At 44.0% G+C, this 25,000-nt stretch overlaps 1 protein-coding gene across 2 annotated transcripts in view; it reads right to left on the reverse strand.

Moving 5' to 3' along the window:
• The window catches only part of LOC147625562 (uncharacterized), a 63,697-nt gene extending 38,983 nt beyond the window's left edge, over positions 1 to 24,714 (reverse strand). The window contains exons 1-7 of one of the 2 annotated variants that reach the window (XM_086817070.1): positions 24,161 to 24,620; positions 23,646 to 24,055; positions 22,709 to 23,213; positions 22,299 to 22,452; positions 22,101 to 22,191; positions 21,957 to 22,028; positions 21,078 to 21,874 (exon numbers count right to left, since the gene is read on the reverse strand). In XM_086817070.1, coding sequence (XP_086673196.1) covers positions 21,078 to 21,874; positions 21,957 to 22,028; positions 22,101 to 22,191; positions 22,299 to 22,452; positions 22,709 to 23,213; positions 23,646 to 24,055; positions 24,161 to 24,437 — 2,306 coding nt within the window. In that variant the 5' untranslated portion in view covers positions 24,438 to 24,620. Of the gene's footprint in view, positions 1 to 21,077; positions 21,875 to 21,956; positions 22,029 to 22,100; positions 22,192 to 22,298; positions 22,453 to 22,708; positions 23,214 to 23,645 lie in introns of both variants that reach the window. The other variant, XM_086817069.1, reaches the window with a different exon arrangement.
• Between the last annotated feature and the right edge of the window lie 286 nt (positions 24,715 to 25,000).

Below are 25,000 nucleotides of genomic sequence, written 5' to 3' on the forward strand. Positions count from 1 at the left end.
AAGGCAAGCTAAGGGCCAAGGGCTAAAACCTAAAACAATCCACAAATCGGAAAGAAACGGCGAGAAAAACGAAAAAAACGGCCAAAAAAAACAGTTGACTGGATTCGACTGAACGGCCACCATAGTGCCGTACTGAACTGAACCGTCCGTATCGAACCGGACCACCTAGGCGGTGCGCGAACCGGGTGCCACTATGGTCTCATTCAGCCAATTGGGAATACGAGATCCCCCCTCAGATGTCAAACCATGCTCCTTGGATGTAGCCTGCTGTGGAGCATCCACCGAAATCTCCTCCTCCTGATCAATGTCGGATGATTCCTCCGTGTGAGGTGCTCAAAGATGTGCCAAGTCAAGTCGAGGAAGAGGAACAAGAGGATCTAGCAAGGAACCAAGGAGAGGCTGAGTCGAATCAGTCCCTAAAGATGAAGAAGCCCCCTCTGCAATGGAAGATGAGGACTCTGTTAGAAGTCATCTCCTGTCTTTATTGAGACACCAGGGCCTCTGTTGTGGGTGTGCCCGCCCTCATAGGTGTTTTTCTCATTTTTTCTCATTTTTTCTCATTTTTCCTCACTCCCCGTATTTTTCCCCATTTTTTCCCTATTTTTCTATGGCTTGGGTGGCTGCCCTGTGGTGGCTGGAGTACACAGTTGCTGGCCGACTTGATACAGCAGGTCATGGAGATACAGGCCCTGTCGGCTGTCCCTGAAGCAGGCTGACTGCTTCTTTGGGGCCATATAAAATGGTCCCATAGCCCCTTGCCATATTCATCTTGTATCATTCCGAGATCTTGTGTATATAGACCAGAGTTACACGCCTATCTCTCTCCTTCTCTTGTGCTGTCTATTTTCTGCACTCTACTTGCTCTTGTGGTCTTAGATTTGGTTATCATCTCCGCTGCGTATTTTGACAGACTCATCAACCACCACATCTTTGCTAACGATGAACTTCGAGGTTGCAGGATTGTAGAGCCAACAACCTTTGGATTCTGAGCTGAACCAACCCAAATATGGTCCTTGGACTAAGCGTCCAGCTTCCCCCTGTCACCATCAGATACATGAACAAATGCATCTAAGCCAAAAACCCAAAAGTGTGAAACCAAGGGTTTTCGTCCGAGGTAGACCTGAAAGGGAGTAAGCAAAGGAAGAACGGACATCTCATGATTGTGCACACTCCAAGAAGATCGTGGCCGACAGCCAAAATGATTTGAAACGCTTCCACTTTCAGACTGGACATTCCTTGCCAGCACGCAGGCTGCCCTAGAACAGCAGTAGTAGAGAACCGATTGAGAATGTAAACAACAGTAGCAATTGCCTCCGCCCAGAGTTTTTGAGAAATACTCCAATGTTCCAACATTGTCCGAGCCATATGAATCACCATTCGGTTCTTTCGCTCCACTACGTCGTTCTCTGAAGGAGTACCTATGTTGGCAAACTCCCGTTGAATGCCACGTAGCTTACAATATTGGTTAAACTGATGAGAAGTAACCTCGCCTCCTTTGTCGGCTCGTTATGTCAAGAGTGATCTAACTATTTCTCCACCTAGGTTCTCCATGTTTGGAATCTATCAAAAGTTTCATCTTTGGATTTGAGAAAATAGGCCTGGGTATACCTGCTAAAATCATCAACCAAAAGAAAAAACATACCTGCCTAAACCAAGAGAAAGAGTGCGCAGTCGGCAAAGCTTGTGCGCAAGCGTGCAGCGTGGACAAACAGCCGTGCGCAGGCAGCCACGCCTTTGCGCAGAGGGCAAGGCATGAGCACAGGCGTCGGCGACTTCAATCCCACGACTTCACGCCACGCAGGCGGCAGGTGGCGCTATTTTCAGTTGGGCACAGATAAAACAAGAAAGCATACCAGCATTTGAATTCAGTTTTTGTTTTTTTTTTTGAAAAAAAAAAACAAAACATACGCTTTGCTTTCGTTTTTTTGGATTAAACCTTATTAAAAGGTTTAAAGACCCATTTAAAGTTTAAGGGTCCCCTCTAAGGTTCAAAGATGTGTTTTTTTTAAGAAAGCAGAATATATATATCCATATATACATATATATACATATATACATATATATATATATATATATACATACATATATATATAATTTATTTTTTTATTTTATTTTTTTTAATTTTATCTTTTTAAACACAAAAGCAAAAGCTCAAGTAGCTTTTTGGGACAGTTATATAAACCCCTTCAGTGGGCTTCTTACCACACATCTCTCAAGTTTTCAAGCTCTCAAGCTCTCAAGTTCCCTTTTATTGTGCAAAGATCGAAAGTTCTCTCCACTTGCCCTCTCGACTTGCTTCTTGCACTTTTATTGTGCAAAGATCGAAATTTCTCTCCACTTGCCCTCTTCACGATGTCGACCCAAGAATCCAAGTTGGAGCCCCTTGTCGAACGCGAAGGCTTGCCGGCTACACAAGATACCGATGCCGATCTTTTTGACGATTGTGAGTCCAAATCTGATTTCCAAGAGTTCAAAGTAGCTCTCGAAGCTTCTTCTTCGGAACGTCAGGCACAAATCGCCGCCCCGATGCAAGCTTTGCAGAACTCTCTCTCTCTCTTGACCACTACCCCCTCTACTCTTTCGGGTATGGACACCTTGGCCTCTGCTTTAGGCCCCAATATTGCTCCGGAACCGTTCAGGAGGGAGCAAAAGCAACGTACCAAGGAGATCGTGGACACTTGGCTACATAAGTGGCAGGTCCATTTTCAATTTCATCCATATGATGATAGAAAAAAGATCCAGTTAGCAGCAGGTTTCCTCTCAGGCAAAGCTTTGCTTTGGTGGAAGGAACTCAGCCCTAAGCCAACAACTTGGGCACAATTCGAAGACGTCTTCAAGAAAGAGAATGATTATGATGATGTTGCCCGGTTTACAGCTTTGACCATGACCTCGCAGTACCTCACTTATGAGGTCTACCTCTAGATTGACGAGGCCATTCATTCAGCTCGTATCTATGGTGATACAATGGTCTCTTCCAAGTCGAAACCTGTTACCGAGCAAGGGAACAAGCATAAAAGAAAGTTCTCTGCACCTATGGCAAACACGACTGAAGAAAAGTCTTCGAACCAACCTTCGAAGAATTCAAGTTCGACACCACCGAAGAAGAAACGACTCCTTAAAGCTTTGAAGCTCAAGAAGGAGGAACGTTGTTTTATCTGCGAAGAAAAAGGACACATGCGTAACGAGTGCCCCAAGCAAAAGGGTGCAAAGACCAACGCACGACCCAAGCCAAAGGCAGCTAACCAGTTGTCTTTGACAGGTACGTCAGTTACTGTACTTTCTCGCCCTAGTACATGCTCTGATTGTCTGTTCAACTCTAAAGTATTTGGCTTGCATGATCTTCTCCGAGTTTATTAAGAAGTGAATGGCCATAGAATTCACATTCTTCTAGACCCTGGCAGCTCACACAACTTTGTTAACTACAAACTTGTGCAGAAATTGAGTCTTGATACGACACCCAGCGATCATACCTATGAGGTACACCTACCTGCGGGAAGGCAAGTATGGGATCGAAAGGTGGAGATGCTTCCAATCCAGATTCAGGACTACAAAGATACTCTGGAATGCTATGTTATGCACCTAGAAAATGTAGACTTGTTATTAAGGATTGAGTGGTTTAAGACTCTTCAAGTCCAGATAGATTGGTCTAGTTCATATTTTTTCTTTTCAGCATAGGAACATCCAGTATATTATTTTAGGTGATTGTATACATCCCTCTCAAAGACCTCTTGTAAATATAGTTGATTTTGGAAATATAATGGATTCTTCTTTGTATACCGCTTTCCATTGTGTATTGATTCCACTTTCTTCCTTTCTCATCCCTTCCATGGATGTCAATGAATTAAGTGTGTTTGAAAGCAAAGAATTACAGAAGATACTTGATTCGTTTCAAGATGTATTTCCTAAGGAACTGCCATCGGGTTTACCACCTAAATGGGTCGTAGATCATCGTATTGACTTGATCCCTGGTACTCATCCTGTCAATATTCCACCTTACAGGATGAGCCAAGCTGAGGAAGATGAGTTGGCTAAACAACTCGAAGATTATTTGAGGATGGGCCAGATCCGTCCAAGTGAATCACCTTGGGGTGCACCTGTGTTGCTTAGGAGAAAGAAGGACAACACCTGGAGAATGTATACAGATTATAAGAGATTGAACAAGCTGACAATTAAGAACCGTTATTCTCTCCCTAGATCAAATGACCTGATTGACCAGTTAGCAGCAGCGAAATATTTCACGAAGATAGATTTACGTACTGGCTATCACCAGATACGTATTCATGAAAGGCATGTCGAAAGAACCGCCTTTCGGACTAGGTATGGCCATTACGAGTTTCTCGTATTACCTTTTGGATTAACCAAGGCTCCAGCCACTTTCCAGCAAATGATGAACGATCTTTTTCGTGAACATTTGGGAAAATTTGTGGTGGTGTTCCTAGATGATATTTTGATACATAGTCGTACTCTTGAGGATCATGTTAGACACCTCACGATTGTCTTATCTATTTTAAGACAGAATCGACTATATGCTAAGTTAAGTAAATGTGAGTTTTTTGTGACAGACATCATTTACTTGGGACACAAGATCACTAGAGATGGGTTGAGCATTGACTATGACCGAGTTCACAAGGTTCTGGACTGGCCTATACCGCGAACAGTGAAACAACTTCATTCTTTTCTCAGTTTTGTTGTTTTTCTTCGGAAATCTGTGCGGGAGTACTCTCAGCTCATACTACCGATGACCGACTTATTGAAAGGTCGTGGACGTAAGTTAAATCAGCCTATCACTTGAAATAACGATTTGGATATGGCCTTCAGACTTTTGAAAGATAAAGTCAAGGAAGCACCTATCTTAGCATTACCTGATCCTAGTCGACCTTATGTTCTTGAAACTGATGCCAGTGACTATGCCATCAGAGCTGCTCTATTTCAAGATGGTAGACCTGTTGCTTTTGAAAGTAAAAAGCTAGACGACACTCAATCTCGTTGGCTAACCAACCCTTGAGAAGGAGCTTTATGCTGTGATTCATGCTCTCAAGGTTTGGAGACATTATTTATATGGCTCCAAGTTTGTGGTATTGACTGATCATCAGTCGATCAAGTATGTGTGTGATGCGGATGATTTGAGAGAAAGGAAAGCTCGTTGGACTGAGTTAATGCAAGATTTTGATTTTGAGATTCGTTATAGAAAAGGTCCATGAATAGTGTTGCAGATGCGCTTAGTCGAATTAGAGAGATGAATACTTTGTCGTTTACCGAGATTTCTACTGGCTTATTTCAGTCATTGAGAGGGCTTTGCAGGACTGATAGTTATTTTGGTCCATTTTGGCAGAAGATCCAGGACGGGAGCTCATTGATTGACCAAGACTCAATGACTGAGCAGTCTACCATTCAGGCTACAGGAGGCTAGTGGATGATTCCAAATGGTTTACTATTTCGTAATGACAAAATTTGTGTACCACAGATCCCGAACATTCGGTCCAAGGTTCTTAAGGAGTGTCACGACGCCTCTTCTGCTGGACACCCTAGGGTACATAGGACACTATCGTTAGTGAAACACACTTTTTATTGGCCAAAGATGAAAGGGTATGTAGAAGATTATGTTCTCAAGTGTCAAATTTGGCAGGGAATGAAAGCTGAACGCTTTAGACAGGCTGGGTTGTTGCATTCTTTGCAAATCCCAGGTAATAAATGGGAAAGTATTTCCATGGATTTTATTACCGGATTGCCAAGAACACATCAAGGCCACGATTCTATTTGGGTTGTGGTAGATCGCTTGACAAAAATGGCTAGATTTTTATGGACCCGCAAGACTATTACAGCTACGCAATCAGCACGGCAGTTTATCGAGCAATTGTTTAGACTGTACGGATTACCGCAGGACATAGTCAGTGATAGGGACTCTAAGTTTACGAGTGATTTTTGGAAACTTGTTTTTGAGAAGTTGGAAACAACTTTGAATTCGAGTTCCTCATATCATTCTCAATCTGACGGCCAGACAAAAAGAGTGAATCAAATTTTGGAGGATTTGCTTGGAGCATATGTATCCAAAAGACAGAGTTCATGGGAGGATTATCTTCCTATGTTAGAATTTGCGTATAACAGACTAAGCATACGAGTACAGGTTTTAGTCCTTTTATGCTTATGTATGGTTTTCAACCTAGATCACCTGTTATTACAGTAGGATTCTCAAGACTTCAGCATGATGCAGCACGTAAATTTTTGCAAGATATGCAAGAAATGTTACAAGTTGCGAAAGAATCTATTAGAAGTGCTCAAGACCGAGACAGATTTTATTCTAATAGACATCGTTCACCCAGAGAGTTCTCTGAAGGAACAATGGTATATTTACGAGTTCCGAAAGACTCCGAGACTTTACGGACAGGTCGATCTCCGAAATAATCCCCTAGATACTGTGGACCATTTCGTATTACACAAAGGATTGGTTCAGTCGCATATGAATTGGATTTGTCTTCTCATGTGAAAGTTCATCCTATATTTCATGTCAGTAGACTTAAGGAAGTACTGGGTAGAACAGACCAGTTAGTTACTCCTCAAGAAACTATAGATGTCGAGGACATGACATTTGTTCCGCACGAACCTGAAAAGATTCTTGGATTTCGTGAAAGAAGATTGCGTAATACGCTTATCACGGAATACAAGATCAAGTGGAAGGATCGTGTTGAGGAGAACGCTACATGGGAGGCATTGACTACTCTTCAAAGAGATTACCCTGGCTTTTTAGTGAGCTCAGGAGTGAGCTCTTAGAGGAAGGAGAGTATGTCATGTGCACAACGTGTATCTACCGTGTGCTACACGGACACAAGACTAGCTTCGAGGTTTGGGGAAGCTTGGAGCTAGGCAGGCTGATTAGCGAGCTAAGTTAGGGATAGACTAACGAGGGGGCACCCAAGCATGGATGGGCGAGCGCCCAAGTGTGGACGCCCGATGACCGACCAAGAGCCTATAAAAGGGTGGCCAAGGTTAGTCATTAGTCATATAGAGTCTTGCGTGATTTGTGAGAGCTCTATGGTCTAGAGCTTGGATCTAGTGCAGACGTGCACCTGCTTTACGCAGCCGAGGCCGGCAGCAATCTCGAGGCCCGCGAGGGTGGCTCCGTGGCGGTACAGGACGTCGCAAGGAGGAGATTGGTCGATACGTCAACCTAGTTAGCTCAGCTTGTGGCTCGGTGGGGACAGCCAAGACTGTGGGCTTGCCCACGGTTGTCATGGTTGGGAGGTGAGTCCTTGTTGTTTGTTTGCAGGTTTCGAGTCTCGTACCAAGAGCGTTCCACAAGGAGATCCGGTGGGGTTTTGACACCAAAACAACCCAAGAGCTGCTCTCTGCACTTGTAGGGAGAGTGGGCGGGATAGGAAGTGAGTGGAGAGGAGAAAAAAATGCAGAAAATGCAGATCTGCCCCTCCAAAGAAGAAAACACGGGTGTGAAAGACTGCGTGCAGCCACCAAGTTCGTGTGAAAACACGGCAAAAATCAGCACCAATCAGTGATTTCACGTCTAGATGCCTTTGGGCTTTGATACCATGTCAAAGGGCAGCGGAAAGATGTAGACGAATGACAAAAACGCTGAAGCTCCAAGAGAGAGATGACAGAAAAAACAGCAAAACGCTGATGCACTAATCCTCAAGAAAAAGATGGATTCAACCAGCTCGTAGGGGCTCCATAGGCAGAGGGCTGAAGGTGCTCACCAAATGATCAAGAAACGATGATGAGAAGTGAGGGGGGAGGGCCAGCATATATATACTCTGCACATAAGCTGGCCGACAGCCTCCTAGACTCCTACATGACCTGAAAATAGGCATAAAAACCTGTCATGTGCAAGACATGTGCATGCTCATTCCCAAGGCGATTTCCTGAAGGGCAGCAAATAAAGAACCAGTTAGAACCAAATTCAGGAGCTGCAGCAACTAGGTAAGGGCAAGGAAGACACTGGTAGAACCCAAAAGGGTGTCAGCCAGTATTTATGGAGATTTATCTGAGTCGGCTGCAGCAAAGAAGGGGGTTTGTCCAGGGACCTGGCCAACAGCAGGTCGGCCAGTCCATATGGGTTTTCCAAGGCCTATAAATAGCAAAGGGCAGAGTTCTTGTTGTCATTCAGTTCACTAGGGGCTGAGTCACTAGATGTAGGACTTTAGATGAGTCGAGATACTTTTGATGATGGCAGCCAAAGGCTGGCCAAGAGTTGTATACTATATGAATATACTTAAACTCGGCTCTCTCTCTCTTCTCTCGATCTCTCTTGCTTGCGTTTGCATCAAGTTGTTCCAGGATGGTGTTTAGGGCTGAAAGAAGACTCCCAGAGCTTCCGCATGTGACAAAGCCATAATAAGGGTGGGCAACCCACATCAAAGGCCCATAAAAATAGGGAAAATAGGGGGGAAAATAGGGGAATGCCTGAGCATAAGAAGGGCATACGTAGACACCAAAATAGCCACCAACGGGAGATGACATATGTTAATAGGAATACCACTCATTTCCCACATTCAGGCCAAACGAGCCATGAGAAAGGGAGCAGAGTGTGCGCTGATTTATGTCCGATCTCAGTCTAATGTTGTTCACACAGCACCCGCATTGGAGTAGAGGATGGCTGGTCTCTTGTCTCAATACAGCAACAGTATGTTGCGAGACGACCTCACACCCAGTAGACTTCAAAACCATCGCATAGAGTTGGTTCCAAGTTCAAAGCCTCCCAACAAGTTCCCCTATCGCCTTCCTAAGGCATTGGAGAGCGAGCTGGAGCAACAGTTATCCGACCTTCCTCCTCCCCATTTACCACTCCCATCCTGTTTGTCCAAAATAAGGATAAGACCGCACGCTTATGTGTGGATTACAAGGCGCTAAACAAGCTAATAGTTAAGAATAGATTCCCCATGCCCAAAATAGAGTACATCCTAGAGTGACTCCATGGTGCTAAATTTTGCTTTAAGATAGATCTTAAGAGTGGCTACCATCACGTTTGGATCTTTGAGGCCGATGCAGGACCGAACGAGACCACTTTGAGTTTGTGGTGATGCCTTTTGGACTAACCAATGCACCAACGAACAAGATGATGTCTTGAGTTTTTCGGAATCTCATTGGCGAATGCGTCTTCATCTTTTTAGATGATATAGGGACTGGAGAGCAACATGAGCAAGATGTGGCAGAAGTTTTACAACTCTTGCAAGACAATGAGTTGTTTATCAATGCCAAGAAAAGTGAGTTTGCAGTACTAGAAATACATTACCTAGGATACATCATTAGCTCGTCAGGTATTAGCCTCGACCTTGAATAGGTACATGCCATACTCAATTGGGATATTCCCAAGACACCCCAGAAAATCCGCTCATTTGTGGGTCTTTGTTAGGCCTACAATACGCATATGGACAAGTTTTCTGACCTTACAACACCTCTCACATACTTACTCAAGGGCATGAAGACTCGTCGTGAGAAAGTGCTTGTTACATGCAAGGCTCTAGAGGTATTCTAAGCATTGAAGAAAGTTGCCTTCAAGTCACTAGTCTTGAAGTTGGCATCATGGAATGATCCTTTCGAGATGATTACCAATGCCATTTCCTTTTAAGAGAGATTTCCTTTACGGGAGAGATTTCACAGTAAATACAAATCACCAAGCACTTAAATGGTTGCAAACCATGCCCAGTGCTCAATGGAGTGACAGCAATCCAAATAGAGTCACTTGTTCCAACAATTTGGAAGAATGATTGAATACGTCCCTAGTAAGAATAACCACGTTTCTAAGTTGAAAAGACACAATTCAAACTTTGCAGGGGTCCACTATGCTAGAAATTCAAAGAAAGGACTTGAAAAGCATGAAGGCACAGTATGCAGATTCCGAAGAATTCGGGACTCAGTATTAGTTAGCCGTCAATTCAAAACCAAACCACTTACAGTATACACGATGGCTAGTTGGTTTACAAGAACCGCCTATCTCTACTCAAAGAAAAGCGCCAATTACTTCTCCATGATACCCATGATCCTCTTATCGGAGGTCATAGAGGTATCAACAGTAAACTGGAGAAGTTAGAGCGGTCATTTTATTGGCCCAAAATGCGACGGCATGTCTACCAACACGTCCACTTATGCCAGATATGTCAAAAAGTGAAAGTCCACTTACGAAACAGATAGGGTTACTTCAACCTTTGCCTATTCCAAAAGGACCTTTTCACGACATCAATATGGACTTCGTAGCCCTCTTCCCGCATCATCTAGATCTAGAAACACACAGTGCATTACTAATGTGGATGGAATCAGTAAGTTCTGCATGCTCGTTCCATGCAAGCAAACAGCATGGCTGAGGACATAGCTCACTTGTTCATTCGATTTTGGTATCCCATTGGTGGTTTGCCACAGACAATCACATTAGACAGAGATCTGAAGTTCACGTCCCATTTTTGGAGAGCGCTATTTGATAACTTTGGGACTAAGTTGCACCTGTCTAGTGCATTCCATCCACAAACAGAGATATATAATCAATTGGCCTTTAACGTTCTCAAATCATAATGCCATGACCAGCAATCCAAATGGGAACAGTATCTTCCGTTGGTACAGGCAATCCTGAATGATACTCACTCATCTAGCATTGACCGGACGCTGTATGAGATTTGGTCGCCGGTTCTCATCTCTTTGACGAGACAAGTATCACCATCCCTAGAGACCAGGAACCAAAACATTTTCAGCAATCATTGAGGAGTGCCTTACCGAAGCTCAGAAAGCTTTTACTCGGCAAGCCAACAAATCCAAGAGATGTCAATTTTAAGGAAGGGGATTGGGTATATCTCCGAATCATGAAGCAATGCTGAAGCAAGTGGGCAAGTATTGTCCCAAGCTTTCATTCTGTAGTTTCGGCCCTTTTCAAGTCCTTCAAAAGTTAAGTGATGTCTCTTTGAAGTTAAAGTTGCTGGAAAGTTGGACTATACACAATGTCTTTCACGTTTCTTGATTGAAGCCATATGTAGGTCCAACATTGCAAGATGTATCAAAAGAGTAGTAACCAAATATGATCTACGAAACAAAAGTCATAGTGCCAAAACAACTTCTCCTCCACAAATGGAAGCATGGTTCCAGTCGAAGACTCAGACAATTCTATACGAAGTTCAACGACCAAGGGACCCATGAAGCGATATGGCTTGATGAAGAGTTTTTTCTAGAGTAACCCCAGTTACTCGCAGACTAATTGGAAGCCCTAAACTTGCCACCAAGCTAAGCAAGAGAAAATGTCACGTGCCCCCTGCACTGGGGTCATAGTTGTCACGGTACAAAAATACGTTACCGTACGGGAACTTTTGATACGATATGAAATTTTTGAATACCGTACAAAAAAATACGGTTTTTTTTTTACATTTACAAACTATGGAGCTTCGAGCTTGAATGTGAGGGAAGGTTTGGGGGGGGGGGGGGGGGGAGGAGTCTACAGTGCTTGAGAAACCAGAACATGGAGATGTGTCTCTCCCAGTTGGTTCTCCCAATTGTCTCCAAAAAAGAATTTGCATGGGTAATGCAATACCAAAGGTCTCCCAGTGTAGCGTTTATGACTAAGGGATCGTCCTTGCACAAATACAAGCAGTGCACGATAGGTTTAGGGACTCCTCTCCAGATCAAAATGGCCATGTCCAAATCTTCTCCCTCGTACATAACCTGAGAATCTGACTGTCTAGCCTACCTATACCAAGGATCTCCAAGTGATGTAACAATATTCTCTCATCCTACCAATCAAGTGTACACTACCAGTCTACCTTGCCAGATTTTTTAGGTCTCTCAACAACCCCATATGGAATACTAAGTGGACACAAAAGTTGCGAACAATTGCGGGCATTCGGGATCTTCGTTAGGCAGGATTTCTTTTTTTTTTTAGCATTTGGAATTTTTTTCTTAAGGTGGAGAGATGCTGGAGGAAACAAACAAAACCCAAAAAAAAAGGGGTCCGTACCAGTACGAGATACAACTATGACTAGGGTACACAGTGACACACTGCCATCATCATCAGTGAAGCATTTGTCAACAATAGTACCTTTTTAGGAACATTTGTCGTACGTCGTGACCCCATTGTGAGAGCTCAATCCACGGACAGTCAAGCACGAGCTACATAGGTCAATCTCCGAGTAATAAAGATCGATTTGGAATCAATCCTCTTAACCCACTTGGAGAACCCCATTAGATAAGTGCGTATATACCAATCAGCCATAGCTTAGGTTTGCATCAGAAGCATCATTAGCATGTAGGCAGACATGGACATAAGTACAAAAGAGTACAGAGCATAATCGACATCCCTAGTAGGTAGATAGGAGGCCAGCAGCGATGGGCAAACATTTGGGCATCAATACTGGCCGACAGCTGCTATAGACAAGAATTTGGGCATCAATACTGGCCTACGGCAGTAAAGGGAGCATAAGCAATGGCCGACAGCAGTATGTGGGGCAACCGCACTTTGTGCAGCATTAAATGCGTCCAATAAAAGCTGGCCGACTGCAGTTGTCTCAGCTGACCAACAGCCCCAAGCCCTATAAAAGCAATCGCCTAGTCTTCAGCATTAATCATCAAGCAAAAATCAAGCTATCACATCAGAATTCAGTACGTTGTAACTCGTGGTGAGTGCCCGGGGGACTAGGGCCTTTGACACACTTGTTGATACCATCAATGCATATTAAAATATTTAAACATGGCCACAACCTTAACATATATCCATCATCACTTTGCATGAAACATAAAAGCTGGACAAAACATCCACAAATGCTTTTAATGGAGCTTGCACGTGTGACACCACATAGAGGCCGGAATGGGCCGACCCCTCCCCCCCCTTTGGAGTATTTTATTACCCAAGGAGAATAATATCATGTACAAGCTTTGAGGGTCTTACTCTCCCCACGGGAGATGCCAGATTATCCATATACAAATGCCATAAAACAGCCCAACACGAGGCAACCAAGAAGAAACACAAGCTGTAGAAATCTTGAACCAACAATATAATCCATATACCTCCGTGTGGGTCCTGATTCTTTCCCAAAAACCACGGGTCTTCATACAACAGAGTTGGTACAGCAAGTACAACTCTCCATTCACCCGGTACAACAAGTACAGTGACTGGTACAGTAGATACAAATGCTAGTACAACAGGTACAGTGACTTCAATATTTCTTCGTGATCGAAGCCTCCAAAACACTTCCCAACAGCCGGTATTCTTCATGGGCAGCCTTCAAGAGAGAGAGAAAGAGAGTAGCCATCATTAGGGCAACCTGTAACGGTGGTAGATGCTAGTGTGTAGCAAGAGAGCCTCCATTAATAAAGAGAAAGGCCTCCAATTTATAGATTTGGGCCTCCAATGAGCTAAAATGGCAAGAGAAGGCTACAATGACGAGTGGAGAGCCACACAATAGCTGGAGTGATAAGTGTGAGGCCACTTGTCTCACTTTGATCCACTTTTTGACAAGTGTGAGGCCACTTGTCTCACTTTGATCCACTTTCTTGCCACATGTCCCAATCTAAGAGATGGATTCTCCCATAATCTTTACCTCTAAACATATCCCAACTAGTAGACATTCTGTCATAGGCACTTTGCCAACGACTAGGTATCTGCTCAATTCCAAATGTAATGACGCGAACAGAATTTCCATCGAAGTCGGCCAAAAATAGCAGCTCTCCTAAATTTTAGGAGTGTGGTCCTTTGTATTCTAGGATAATCTCCCATTCCCAAAGCTTGTACTTTCCAAATATTTAGACATCCTGGAGTCCACCAGATCCCTTTCATACTGGGAAATGTCGAGACTGGTAACATCCTCCCCACCTTCTTAAAAGTTGTCCGCAACTTTAAGCTTCAAGCCATATATTCAAGATATAATCATGTCCCATCAAGTGGGCAAGACGAGACAGTCATATCAAAATCATGTCCCAAAATAAATGGGCGAGAATTCCATGGAAGATATGCTAGACACATGCACAAGAGCTAATTGTGTCTCAATCACCAATATCAATGAGATAATCATACGCCAATGAAAATCACCAACCACGTGCTAAGACACTTAAATAAGTGCCATGCACAAGAAACTAGACATCCTAGAGTCCACCAGACCCCTTTCATACTCGGAAATGTCAAGGCTGGTGACATCCTCCCCAGCTTCTTAAAAGTTGTCCGCAACTTTAAGCTTCAAGCCATATATTCAAGATATAATCATGTCCCATCAAGTGAGCGAGACGAGACAGTCTCAAAAATCCAATATAACTAAAGAATCCATGTCCCAAAAAAATGGGTGAGACTAAGTAAGTCTCCATAATACCAATATCAAAATCATGTCCCAAAATAAATGGGCGAGAATTCCATGGAAGATATGCTAGACACACGCACAAGAGCTAATTGTGTCTCAATCACCAATATCAATGAGATAATCATATGCCAATGAAAATCACCAACCAGGTGCTGAGACACTTAAATAAGTGCCATGCACAAGAAACTAGTGCCTCGCACAGAAACATGTGCTATGCACACAAACTGGTGCCATTCAAGAGCACAAACCATGGTGACAGAAAAGCTGGTTCTCCATAGTTCTGGCAATCCTTTCTCCCAATCCCAACAGTTCCCATGTTCTCCCATACAATCCCAACTATGATCAGCAAGCATGGTGTGGAAACAATGAAACACTCACTCCACAATCGCAACACGAATCCACGTGTATAGCGGAGTGTTCATTGAATTGCCCTCTCACAATCCCAACATGAATCCACATGCATGGTGAGATGAACAATGAACCTCTTGGCCTCTGTATGGGGAGATAGTGATTCTAATATGGCATAAAGATAAATAAATCCATGTCCCAAATAAATGGGCGAGACAAAACAGTCCCATAAGTCTAGATATCATAATCATGTCCCAAGTAAATGGGCGAGATAAATCAGTCCCATAAGTCCAGATATCATAATCCATGTCCCAAGTAAATGGATGAGACAAATCAGTCTCATAAGTCCAAATATCATAATCCATGTCCCAAATAAATGGGCGAGACAAAATAAGTCTCCTGCCAACAAGGCATCGATCCACATGACCCTTGGCATAGACATAAGTCTCGTGCCAACCAGGCGTCATGTCCACTTTACCACTTGCACTCCGTGTTGGTACTCTCACCACACACCTTGGATGAGAGGTGGGCTCAAGTAACAAGATAAAACAATCGCTCGCAGGCATAAGATAACCTGGTGTTCCATAAGCATTTCTGCTACACATAGTTTATAGGCATTTCGGCCACCAATAGTTTGTAGGCATTTCGGCCACCAACTCACACTACCCTCTCAAGTGCCCATGTTTCCTTCCATCTGCTCTCTATTGTTCCACCCAAATATGGTAGAAACAATCTTCAAGAGAGCACGTAGGACAAGAGAACACTACACACGGCATGTTGTGCTCGACACTACCCTATGAAGTGCCCATGTTCCCTTCCATCTGCTCTCTATTGTTCCACCCACACATGGTAGAAACAATCTTCAAGAGAGCACGTAGGACAAGAGAACACTACACAGGGTATGTGAACCATGAGTTTCGTACATCCAAAGCATCCCAAGTAAAGGGAGCCATAAAGAATAATCCATCCTAGTAAAAGGGAGTCATAAACATAATCCATAAACCTGAGGATGGATCCAAATCCCTAGAAAAGAAGTCCAGGAATCCATAGACCTGTATACCATAACTCTTACCACATACTCCGTGCTAACCACACACCTTGGAGTAGAGGTGGACTTTTATCCATAAAAGCATTATATACATGAGATATCCAAATATTTCTTCTCTATAAACTGGGACAAATTCGTCCATCATCTTGTCCAAGAAAGAAATCTCCATAAATATAATCCATCCCAATAAAGGGAGCCATAAACAATGTTTCCCTGAAACCATCTCAAGAAAAACAACACCACCTTTCTCCTTGCATGGCTATACAAGGGTTAGTGAACATCAAAAACACTTCATAGTAAATAGCCAAAGCACCAACTTTGCAAACTCAAAGTATACTTAGCTTTTCTTTGCCAGGTTGGTCATGAAGCCAAAAGAAATACCTCCTCACCATATCCTTGAGATATCCCGAGATATATCTCCATATAGCTTGCCTGTAAGCTTTATAATATAATCCACAATATCCATATGGAAAGAGTGCTAAACGTGTGCACATAAAGCTAACTCCACACTTCCAAGATAAAATTTTGTGAATTCAAAAATCCTTAGATCAACAAGCTGTCTACTGCTCATGCTCTTGCTTCATAAGCTATGAAGCGGCTAGCCATGCTTAACAGCAATGATGGTAAGTGTGGTCCCCACTTGAGATCTTTTCTCTTTCTTATTGATAGAAGGAAACCTCTACTTCCAAGAAAGCCTATGCTTTGATACCAATGTAACTCGCGGTGAGTGCCCGGGGGACTAGGGCCTTTGACACACTTGTTGATACCACAAAACATTTAAACATGGCCACAGCCTTCACATATATCCATCATCACTTTGCATGAAACATAAAAGCTGGACAAAACATCCACAAATGCTGAAAATGGAGCTTACACGTGTGACACCACATAGAGGCCAGAATGCCCCCCCCCCCCCCCCCCCCCCCCCCCTCCTCCCCTGGAGTATTTTATTACCCAAGGAGAATAATATCATGTACGAGCTTTGAGGGCCTTACTCTCCCCACGGGAGATGCCGGATTATCCATATACAAATGCCATAACACAGCCCAACACGAGGCAACCAAGCCGGAACACAGGCTGTAGAAATGCTGAACCAACAATGTAATCCATATACCTCCGTGTGGGTCCTGATTCTTCCCCAAAAACCACGGGTTTTCATGCAATAGAGTTGGTACAGCAAGTACAACTCTTCAAAGTGAGACAAGTGGCCCTACACTTGTCACTTCAGCTATTGTGTGGCTCTCCACTTGTCATTGTAGCCTTCTCTTGCCATTTTAGCTCATGGGAGGCCCAAATCTATAAATTGGAGCCCTCTCTCTTCATTAATAGAGGCTCTCTTGCTGCACACTAGCCTCTACCACCGTCACAGGCTGCCCTAATGATGGCTACTCTCTTTCTCTCTCTCTTGGAGGCTGCCCATGAAGAATACCGGCTGTTGGGGACTGTTTTGGAGGCTTCCATCGCGAAGAAATACTGAAGGCAAGGGTATTTAATCATTTATTATGATTTCTAGCCATTGTACTTGTTGTACCAGCCCTTGTACCGACTGTACCAACTTCTGTACTTGCTGTACCAACCACTGTACCTGCTGTACTAGTCACTGTACATGCTGTACCAACATTTGTACTTGTTGTACCTACTGTACCAACCACCATACCGACTGTACCAACCACTGTACTTGCTGTACCAACCACTGTACCGGTTGTACCAGCCATTGTACCTACTGTACCGGCTGAATGGAGAGTTGTACTTGTTGTACCAGCTCTATTGCATGAAGACCCGTGGTTTTTGGGGAAGAATCAATACCCACACGGAGGTATATGGATTATGTTGTTGGCTCGGCATTTCTTTAGCCTATGTTCCGACTTGGTTGCCTTGTGTTGGGCTGTGTTATGGCATTTTTATATGGATAATCCGGCATCTCCCGTGGGGAGAGTAAGGCCCTCAAAGCTTGTACATGATATTATTCTCCTTGGGTAATAAAATACTCCAAGGGGGGGGGGGGGTCGGCCCATTCCGGCCTCTATGTGGTGTCACATGTGCAAGATCCATTTTCAACATTTGTGGATGTTTTGTCTAGCTTTTATGTTTCATGCAAAGTGATGATGATGGATATATGTTAAGGCTGTGGCCATGTTTAAATGTTTCAATATGCATTGATGGTATCAACAAGTGTGTCAAAGGCCCTAGTCCCCCGGGCACCGCCGCGAGTTACATACAATGGTTGGTACAACCGATACAATGGCTGGTATAACAGGTACAAATGTTGGTACAGCAGGTACAGTGACTTCACTATTTCTTCGTGATCGAAGCCTCCAAAACAATTTCCAACAACCGGTATTCTTCATGGGCAGCCTTCATTAGGGCAGCCTGTAACGGTGGTAGATGCTAGTGTGCAACAAGAGAGCCTCCATTAACGAAGAGAGAGGGCTCCAATTTATAGATTTGGGCCTCCAATGAGCTAAAATGGCAAGAGAAGGCTACAATGACAAGTGGAGAGCCACATAATAGCTGGAGTGACAAGTGTGAGGCCACTTGTCTCACTTTGATCCACTTTCTAACAAGTGTGAGGCCACTTGTCTCACTTTGATCCACTCTCTTGCCACATGTCCCAATCTAAGAGATGGATTCTCCCATAATCTTTACCTCTAAAAATATCCCAACTAGTAGACATTCTGTTGCCAACGACTAGGTATCTGCTCAATTCCAGATGTAATGACCCGAACAAAATTTCCATCGGAGTCGGCCAAAAATAGCAACTCTCCTATATTTTAGGAGTGTGGTCCTTTGTATTCTAGGATAATCCCCCATTCCCAAAGCTTGTACTTTCCAAATATTTAGACATCCTGGAGTCCACTAGACCCCTTTCATACTGGGAAATGTCGAGGCTGGTGACATTCATCCTCTCCAAGTAAATATTGAGGCCCTCTTCAGCATTCAACCAACATATGTGCAGTCCTACAACTATCCTATAAGTGGCCCAGAAGCGTCTTCTATAGTGCCCTTGGATTGGTGGATTCTCAGCAAACATACGGTCTTCCTTGTCCTTGTGTTGGGCAGCCAACTCATGTTCTCAAGCATTGTATAGAAGTTCTCCAAAGAAGTAATATGGGAGGGGGGGGACCTTTAGTGAGTATTTGGGACCCAATACTGTGTCGTCTACTTTCTCCTCTCTCTCTCTCTCTCTCTCTCTCTCTCTCTCTCTCTCTCTCTTATATGGCTCACCCATATGGGGACCCAACCTCTACCACACGAGGAGGGAGCCGCTTGTCGACCAAGTCGGACCACAGAGAGATTTCTATGATGGATGGCAGGTACTAGAGACACCACTGGTGACTATGATTGCACGCATTATTCAGAGCAAACCATTGGTACCTCATGAGATTGTCAGAGCAGAGATAGGAGCCGCACCAATGGTTACCAAAGCCCTGTTCCAATCAGTGACATTTTTGCAAAGGATATGGGAGCTCCCCAGACAGAGATACCCGGACCTAGCACTTATCTCTTCCAGGCAGTTAGCAGCAAACGGCGATACTCGATGTTGGTACACCGGGCACCCAGATGTGTACCTGGCTGAGATTACATGGCATGACGATTGATGCACTCCCTCCATTTGATTACAGCCTAGACTGCCCCTTCTTGGACCTTAGTCGCTCTGAGCAGAATAGGGTGATCAGGATGAACATCGTGAGGCTAGATGCAGAAAGGACATGGTCCATCCCCCCCCCCTACCACTAGGCACGAAGATGGCCCACTATCGGGACCATTTTCTACATCTCTCCCCAGATGGCTTTGTGACACGGTCTACATACATGGACACCAATCTCTCACATGGCATTCGTAGAGCCATTGGACAAATCCGCACTTCATCACATCAGTTGAGGGTAGAGACTGGCAGACACGAGGGAATGAAGCCAGAAGACCGCATTTGTAAGCTGTCACCCGGAAGTGGAGTCAGAGGAGGACTACATATGCCGATGTACTGTGTACTATGAGATACGAGGGAGATATTGGTCTCTCTTCCGAGAGGGTTTTGGACCATTACGACATGTGATAAGAGTTTGAGGATCAGAGGTGTTTGGGGCTTCTTATTGGAGCTCAGACGCCATCGAGAGGCTCTCCTACGAGCCAGGACAGCACACCAGGATCCACCCCGCCAACGACCCATGACATATTTTTTCAGGGCCAGGACCACCCCAGCAAATACGACCAAGACCTCCACTACTCCCTTGGCAAGCCAGACATCCCATAGACGTGCTTAAGGAGTAGTCACCCTTGACAGAGCCATAGCACTTTGTCGAGCGAGACGCCCACGCTTACCAGGACCTCGTCCACGGCCGCTTCATCACCGGTGGATTAGAGCCATCATCACCCGCCATAGGAGACGACTGCCCCACCACTTTAGTTTCTCTATCTTACAGCACCCCATGAGAGAGATACAGAGATGAGCAGATTACACCAATCTTATGCTAGTTGTAGATATTATACACTTTTGTTGTACCTCAGTAGGAGTATTTTTCTTTCATAGCTGTTTAGGACTTTTATAGTCCTTTTTGTCTTACTTTTGATGAGACACCATCAGCTCTGTACTATGTTTTGGTCTCATAGGCCACTTTAGCCTTTCGCAGACGTTAATATATCTTTCTTCGTTTCTTTCTTTCTACTCAATGAATGGATGCTAAAGAACTCACCAAAATAAAGGTTTAAAGAAGGCTTTGTTGCATGTTACCACAATCAACTTGAGTGCATGTAACAATTTACATATGCAAATACATAGATACGCATAAAAACACATTCAGACATAGCACATCCATACACACATCATACGTACATACACACACACACATACATATATATATATATATACCTAGATGAAACCAGGAACATGCCCAAATTCACCTTTTAGGAGCGTGCATGTTATATACTCATGGTAGTCAACCCACGAGACTATATAACTATCAACTCCATTATGCATAGTATGGACTAGATACTACGACATCCCCACTAACGTCATCAGTGCCCAATAGTGGGTGTAGAACTCAGTATCAAGATATGCTCTCACACACGCACTCCACACGCACACACACACATAAGAGCATATATTCACAGTGCACACAAAGCCCTTCGTACTGAGTTTCTGTCAAACCTCCGGAGATGCAGGGCAAACTCAACCATAATGAAGCCTAGCACTCCGGGAAGTACATGTGGGTATATGTGCATGCATGCGTGTGTGAAACTGTAAATCTGGCAAGTCCAAAACAACAATACGGTGCACAGAGTTGTGTACCTTTTCAAAAGATATCCCGAATCTGAATGTGCATGCAAGGGTGCGTGCATGCGTGCATGCGTGCGTGTGTGAAACTGTAAATCTGGCAAGTCCAAACAACAGTACGGTGCACAGAGTTGTGTACCTTTTCAAAAGATATCCCGAATCTGAATGTAAAGAACCATTGGGTTCAAAGTCCTCATGCAAGAAATAGGGATTATTTTTTGTCTGGTGTGATAGATCCTTTGTTTTTGCCTGGTTGCCTGCATTTTCCTCAACTACCAATTGCAAAGACATACAGCTTCTTTCGATCAGGATAGCACCACTAGCAGCATTTAAACTTCTTTCCGGGTCACAAGCAGTACCATCTGTGCTGTTGGATTTGTTGCCAGGTTGCAAAGAACAAGAAGTTGGGCCTGAGTCTCCTTCTGATTTGCTAAGCCCACTACTGATGCTTTCATCTCCATCGCCTCTTCCAACCCTAGCTTCAGAAAAGCAGGGCTGAGAAGATGCATCCATGTTCATTGAGATTTCATGCTGAACCCTTGAAACATTTGAATCATCACAACAAAGCTGCTGACACTTTTCTTCCACTGAATGGAATGAGCTATTGCAACAGGCACCACTACTGATTCTGTCAGACCTCACACTGTCACTATCGGCATCTGTCAAGGATATAGAGAAAGTAGCACCTTCTGCTTTGTTCTCTTGCAAAGCACTCGCATTATCCAAACATTGCTGTCTACCTTCCCCTTCTAGAGGAGGGACTGACCCCATGTTTATCACATCACCACACTGATCATCAACTCGTTCCAGCTTTATGTAACCCTCCTCTGTGGAATTTAGAATTTCCATGTTCTCTTTAACAGTGTTTACAATATTAGTTTGATTTGGACGTAATATCCATTTTTCCCAGTCATCCCGCCTGCGTATTCTGTCATGCTGTGTAACAATCCAAGACAAAGTCATATTTGAGCATGACAAGGAACACAAAACACAAAAGCATTCTGAAAAACTGATGTACCTGCACTTCTACGATTGAAGACTGCTGCAAAGCCTCCAAGATCAGAGCGGGAATGGGTGACAGCATCCGAACCTACATCAAGAAAACAAAACCTTTACTTCCAGCTTGAACTGCAGACTGAAAGATGTTTAAAAAGGAGCTCACCCTATTGAAACTAGCAATCAGAGACACCGGAACAAATCCTTGCTCATCCATATTTGATCGTAGGTAAATGTCTCTGCACAAATTCTCGATACTGGAAACAAACAACAAATTATTCACTACTACACGCCGTGTGAAGGAAACTTCCAAATAACATCCAAAGTGAGGGATTCAACTGAAACCAATCTACAGTCTGTGCACCTAAAGTAATAATCAATTTGTTTCAGTAACATAGTTTGTAGAGTGATCGGATCTGGGCCAAGCATCATCCCTGCTGGAGGTCTGAGAGGCGGTGGATAAGGAGCCCCATGTACAAAATCTGGTGCTCCTGCTGGTAAATAATACATGCCACCATCTGTACGCACATAATATCAATTTAAGATCAGCTCTACCTGAAGCATATGCAAATTGGGGGGAAAAACCATGCACAATGGTGGAGTAAGAACTCGCACAAAATTTCCAGCCCTATCACCACACCTCAGCTGGTAGCCTGGTAAAACTCTGGCATCCCAACAGTGGGGCCTGGGTTCTGGACCTGCTGAGGTGTGGGAGCTGTATAGGTAAGTGAGAGTGACTATCTTAAAAATTCAGAAAAGGATGAAGAGATGTACTCTGAAAATTTGGAGCATGATAAAAGCCTGGGTTGATATTCATGAAAGGAGGATGGGACCGAGGCATGTTCCTGGGACCTATGCGCTGTTCATGCAGTAAGATACCCATATCACCAGCATTTTCATAACCCCTGCCATGATAGTGCCATCCATGATTTCCCCTGCCATGATCCCTATTATTGTTGCGCCATTTCCTTATGTTGTTAGGGAAGGGTCCCATCCCATCATTCCTATGATGAGGTACTCTTACATGGTCAACAACAGGCCGGGTTGCTGGATAGCCGCCTTTCACTCTCATCTGCCTATTGTGTTTCATTGACTGGTCTGAAGCACCCAGAACAGGGTACCCCAGTGGAGGGGAAGGAATGTTCTCCATAGGTGGGAAAGCAGGTCTACCACTTCCTGTTAAACCCCCCTTAAAAGATGATTTGTGTTTCCCCCCTGGTTGAGGGTGACTACCATTCGAACCATCTCCTGAACACATTGGGATTTCAGATAAAGATTCCTGCGAGCCGCCTCATATCATGCACATAATTAAAGCGTACAAATTGGTCCAATGACTTTCCTAACAAATTTCAAAAAAAAAAGCACAAACACGACTGCTAAATTCATATGTCGTGTGCCATGTCATGAAGGTGTTCTATTTGAGTTCTCATTGATCCTTGGTGGCAACAAATTGCATAATGCAGAATCAATGAATTTCAGAAAACAACAAATCATCACATCCATCATCTGAAGCAAAATCACTGAGAGTCTCAAGTCATCCACAGGATAAGGATTTCCAGAGTGACCTGTGATTTCTGAAAAGAACTGAAAGACCGGGTTTGCATCAATGTGCATTCGACAAAACAAATTATCGGTCATACAAATCGTATGGCCACTGCCTGCTTTTATGATCCGCGTTTCACTGAAATAAAGGAAGAGTGGGAATATTCACCTGAAGTGACAAACCCAGTGAAACAGGGGAAGGTTTGAGGCCTGCTTTCTGGGATTTTCGTGTCTCAGAGACCTTAATGTTGCAGGCTTCAGCCAAAGCAGGCCAAGCAACAGCTCCCATGACAGGTTGAGGCTCCCTGTTGTCTTCAGCATTGGCCAGGGGTTTCCGCCATGTTGTCTTCGAAACCCTAGCTTCAACACCATCCACAACGGCAGTTTTGGAAACACTGGCTTCGGCGCCGTCTGCATCGGCAGCTTGGAAAACCCTAGCGTCGATGCCATCTGCAGCCGGAACGTGGCCAACACTGTCTGCAGAGATAGCTTTGAAAACCCTAGCATCTGCTACGGCAACTTTGCTTTCAACTGCGGTGGCATTCAGGTTTGATATACCAGATAAAACAATCGCAGGCTCTGCATTCAGAGGCACCAAAACCTTTGATATACCAGATGAAACAATCACAGGGTCTGGTAAAACCGTAACCTGCTTCTTCTCAGCGGCGTTCAGGTTTGACATACCAGATGGCTCTGCATTCTGCGGCATCAAAACCCTAGCCTGCTTTTTATCAGACTCTGTCGGTATAGCCGCTATGGCAGGAAGCTGGAGCTGCTGCTGATGATGATGATGATGATGATGATACTGATGCCGCTCTGCCTGTTCCTTGAATGGCTTCTTAGAGCTCGCCTCGCCATCGCTGCGGACAATCTCAGGCCAAACATTCTTGAGGAGAGGGTTCCTTTGATCAGAAGAAAGAGAGACCAAGGGCCGGAGATCTGAGGGAGAAGCAGAAGCCATGTCGAGGAAAGAGATAGCGGAAGACAGGTAGAATTTCTCAGGCGAAACGATCAGGCTGCGGAAAGAGAGGGGAACGCCCTGGCCACAGAGCTCAAAGCCTCGGAGGTCTGCTGGCCGAAAATAAAAACAAAAGCAACGTGAACAAGATGATGGTACTGAAGGGAAGAGACATAGGGTGAAGAAGGAACAAAGCGCTTTTAAGGAAGGAAAGTCGGACTAAGGTTTTGCTACACCATTCTTAGAAATAAAAAAAATGTGTTGTGATACCCTAGCCATTTTTCACGCCTAATTTGCTTCAAAAGGACTAAATGTTCCAAGAATCGTGTCACCTAAAGGAATCTGTTAATTAGTAATTTAAAAGACTTTGTGATGTTACCCTAGTAGCACTAGGAATGCCTATCACACAACATCGTAACTACATTATATTTCTATCACACCTAGTCATTTGGCTATAATTTTATCACACCTAATAATTATTATTGGCTACATTTACATCTTGCCTCATAATTTGGCTACGCAAGGGATCTATGATAAAACACTAAGGGATCCGTGGGTTTTTATGA

This window comes from Cibotium barometz, chromosome 23 (assembly GCF_041138505.1).
Source record: "Cibotium barometz isolate CiBa-2024 chromosome 23, ASM4113850v1, whole genome shotgun sequence".
In the NCBI taxonomy this organism is placed as follows: Eukaryota; Viridiplantae; Streptophyta; class Polypodiopsida; order Cyatheales; family Cibotiaceae; genus Cibotium; species Cibotium barometz.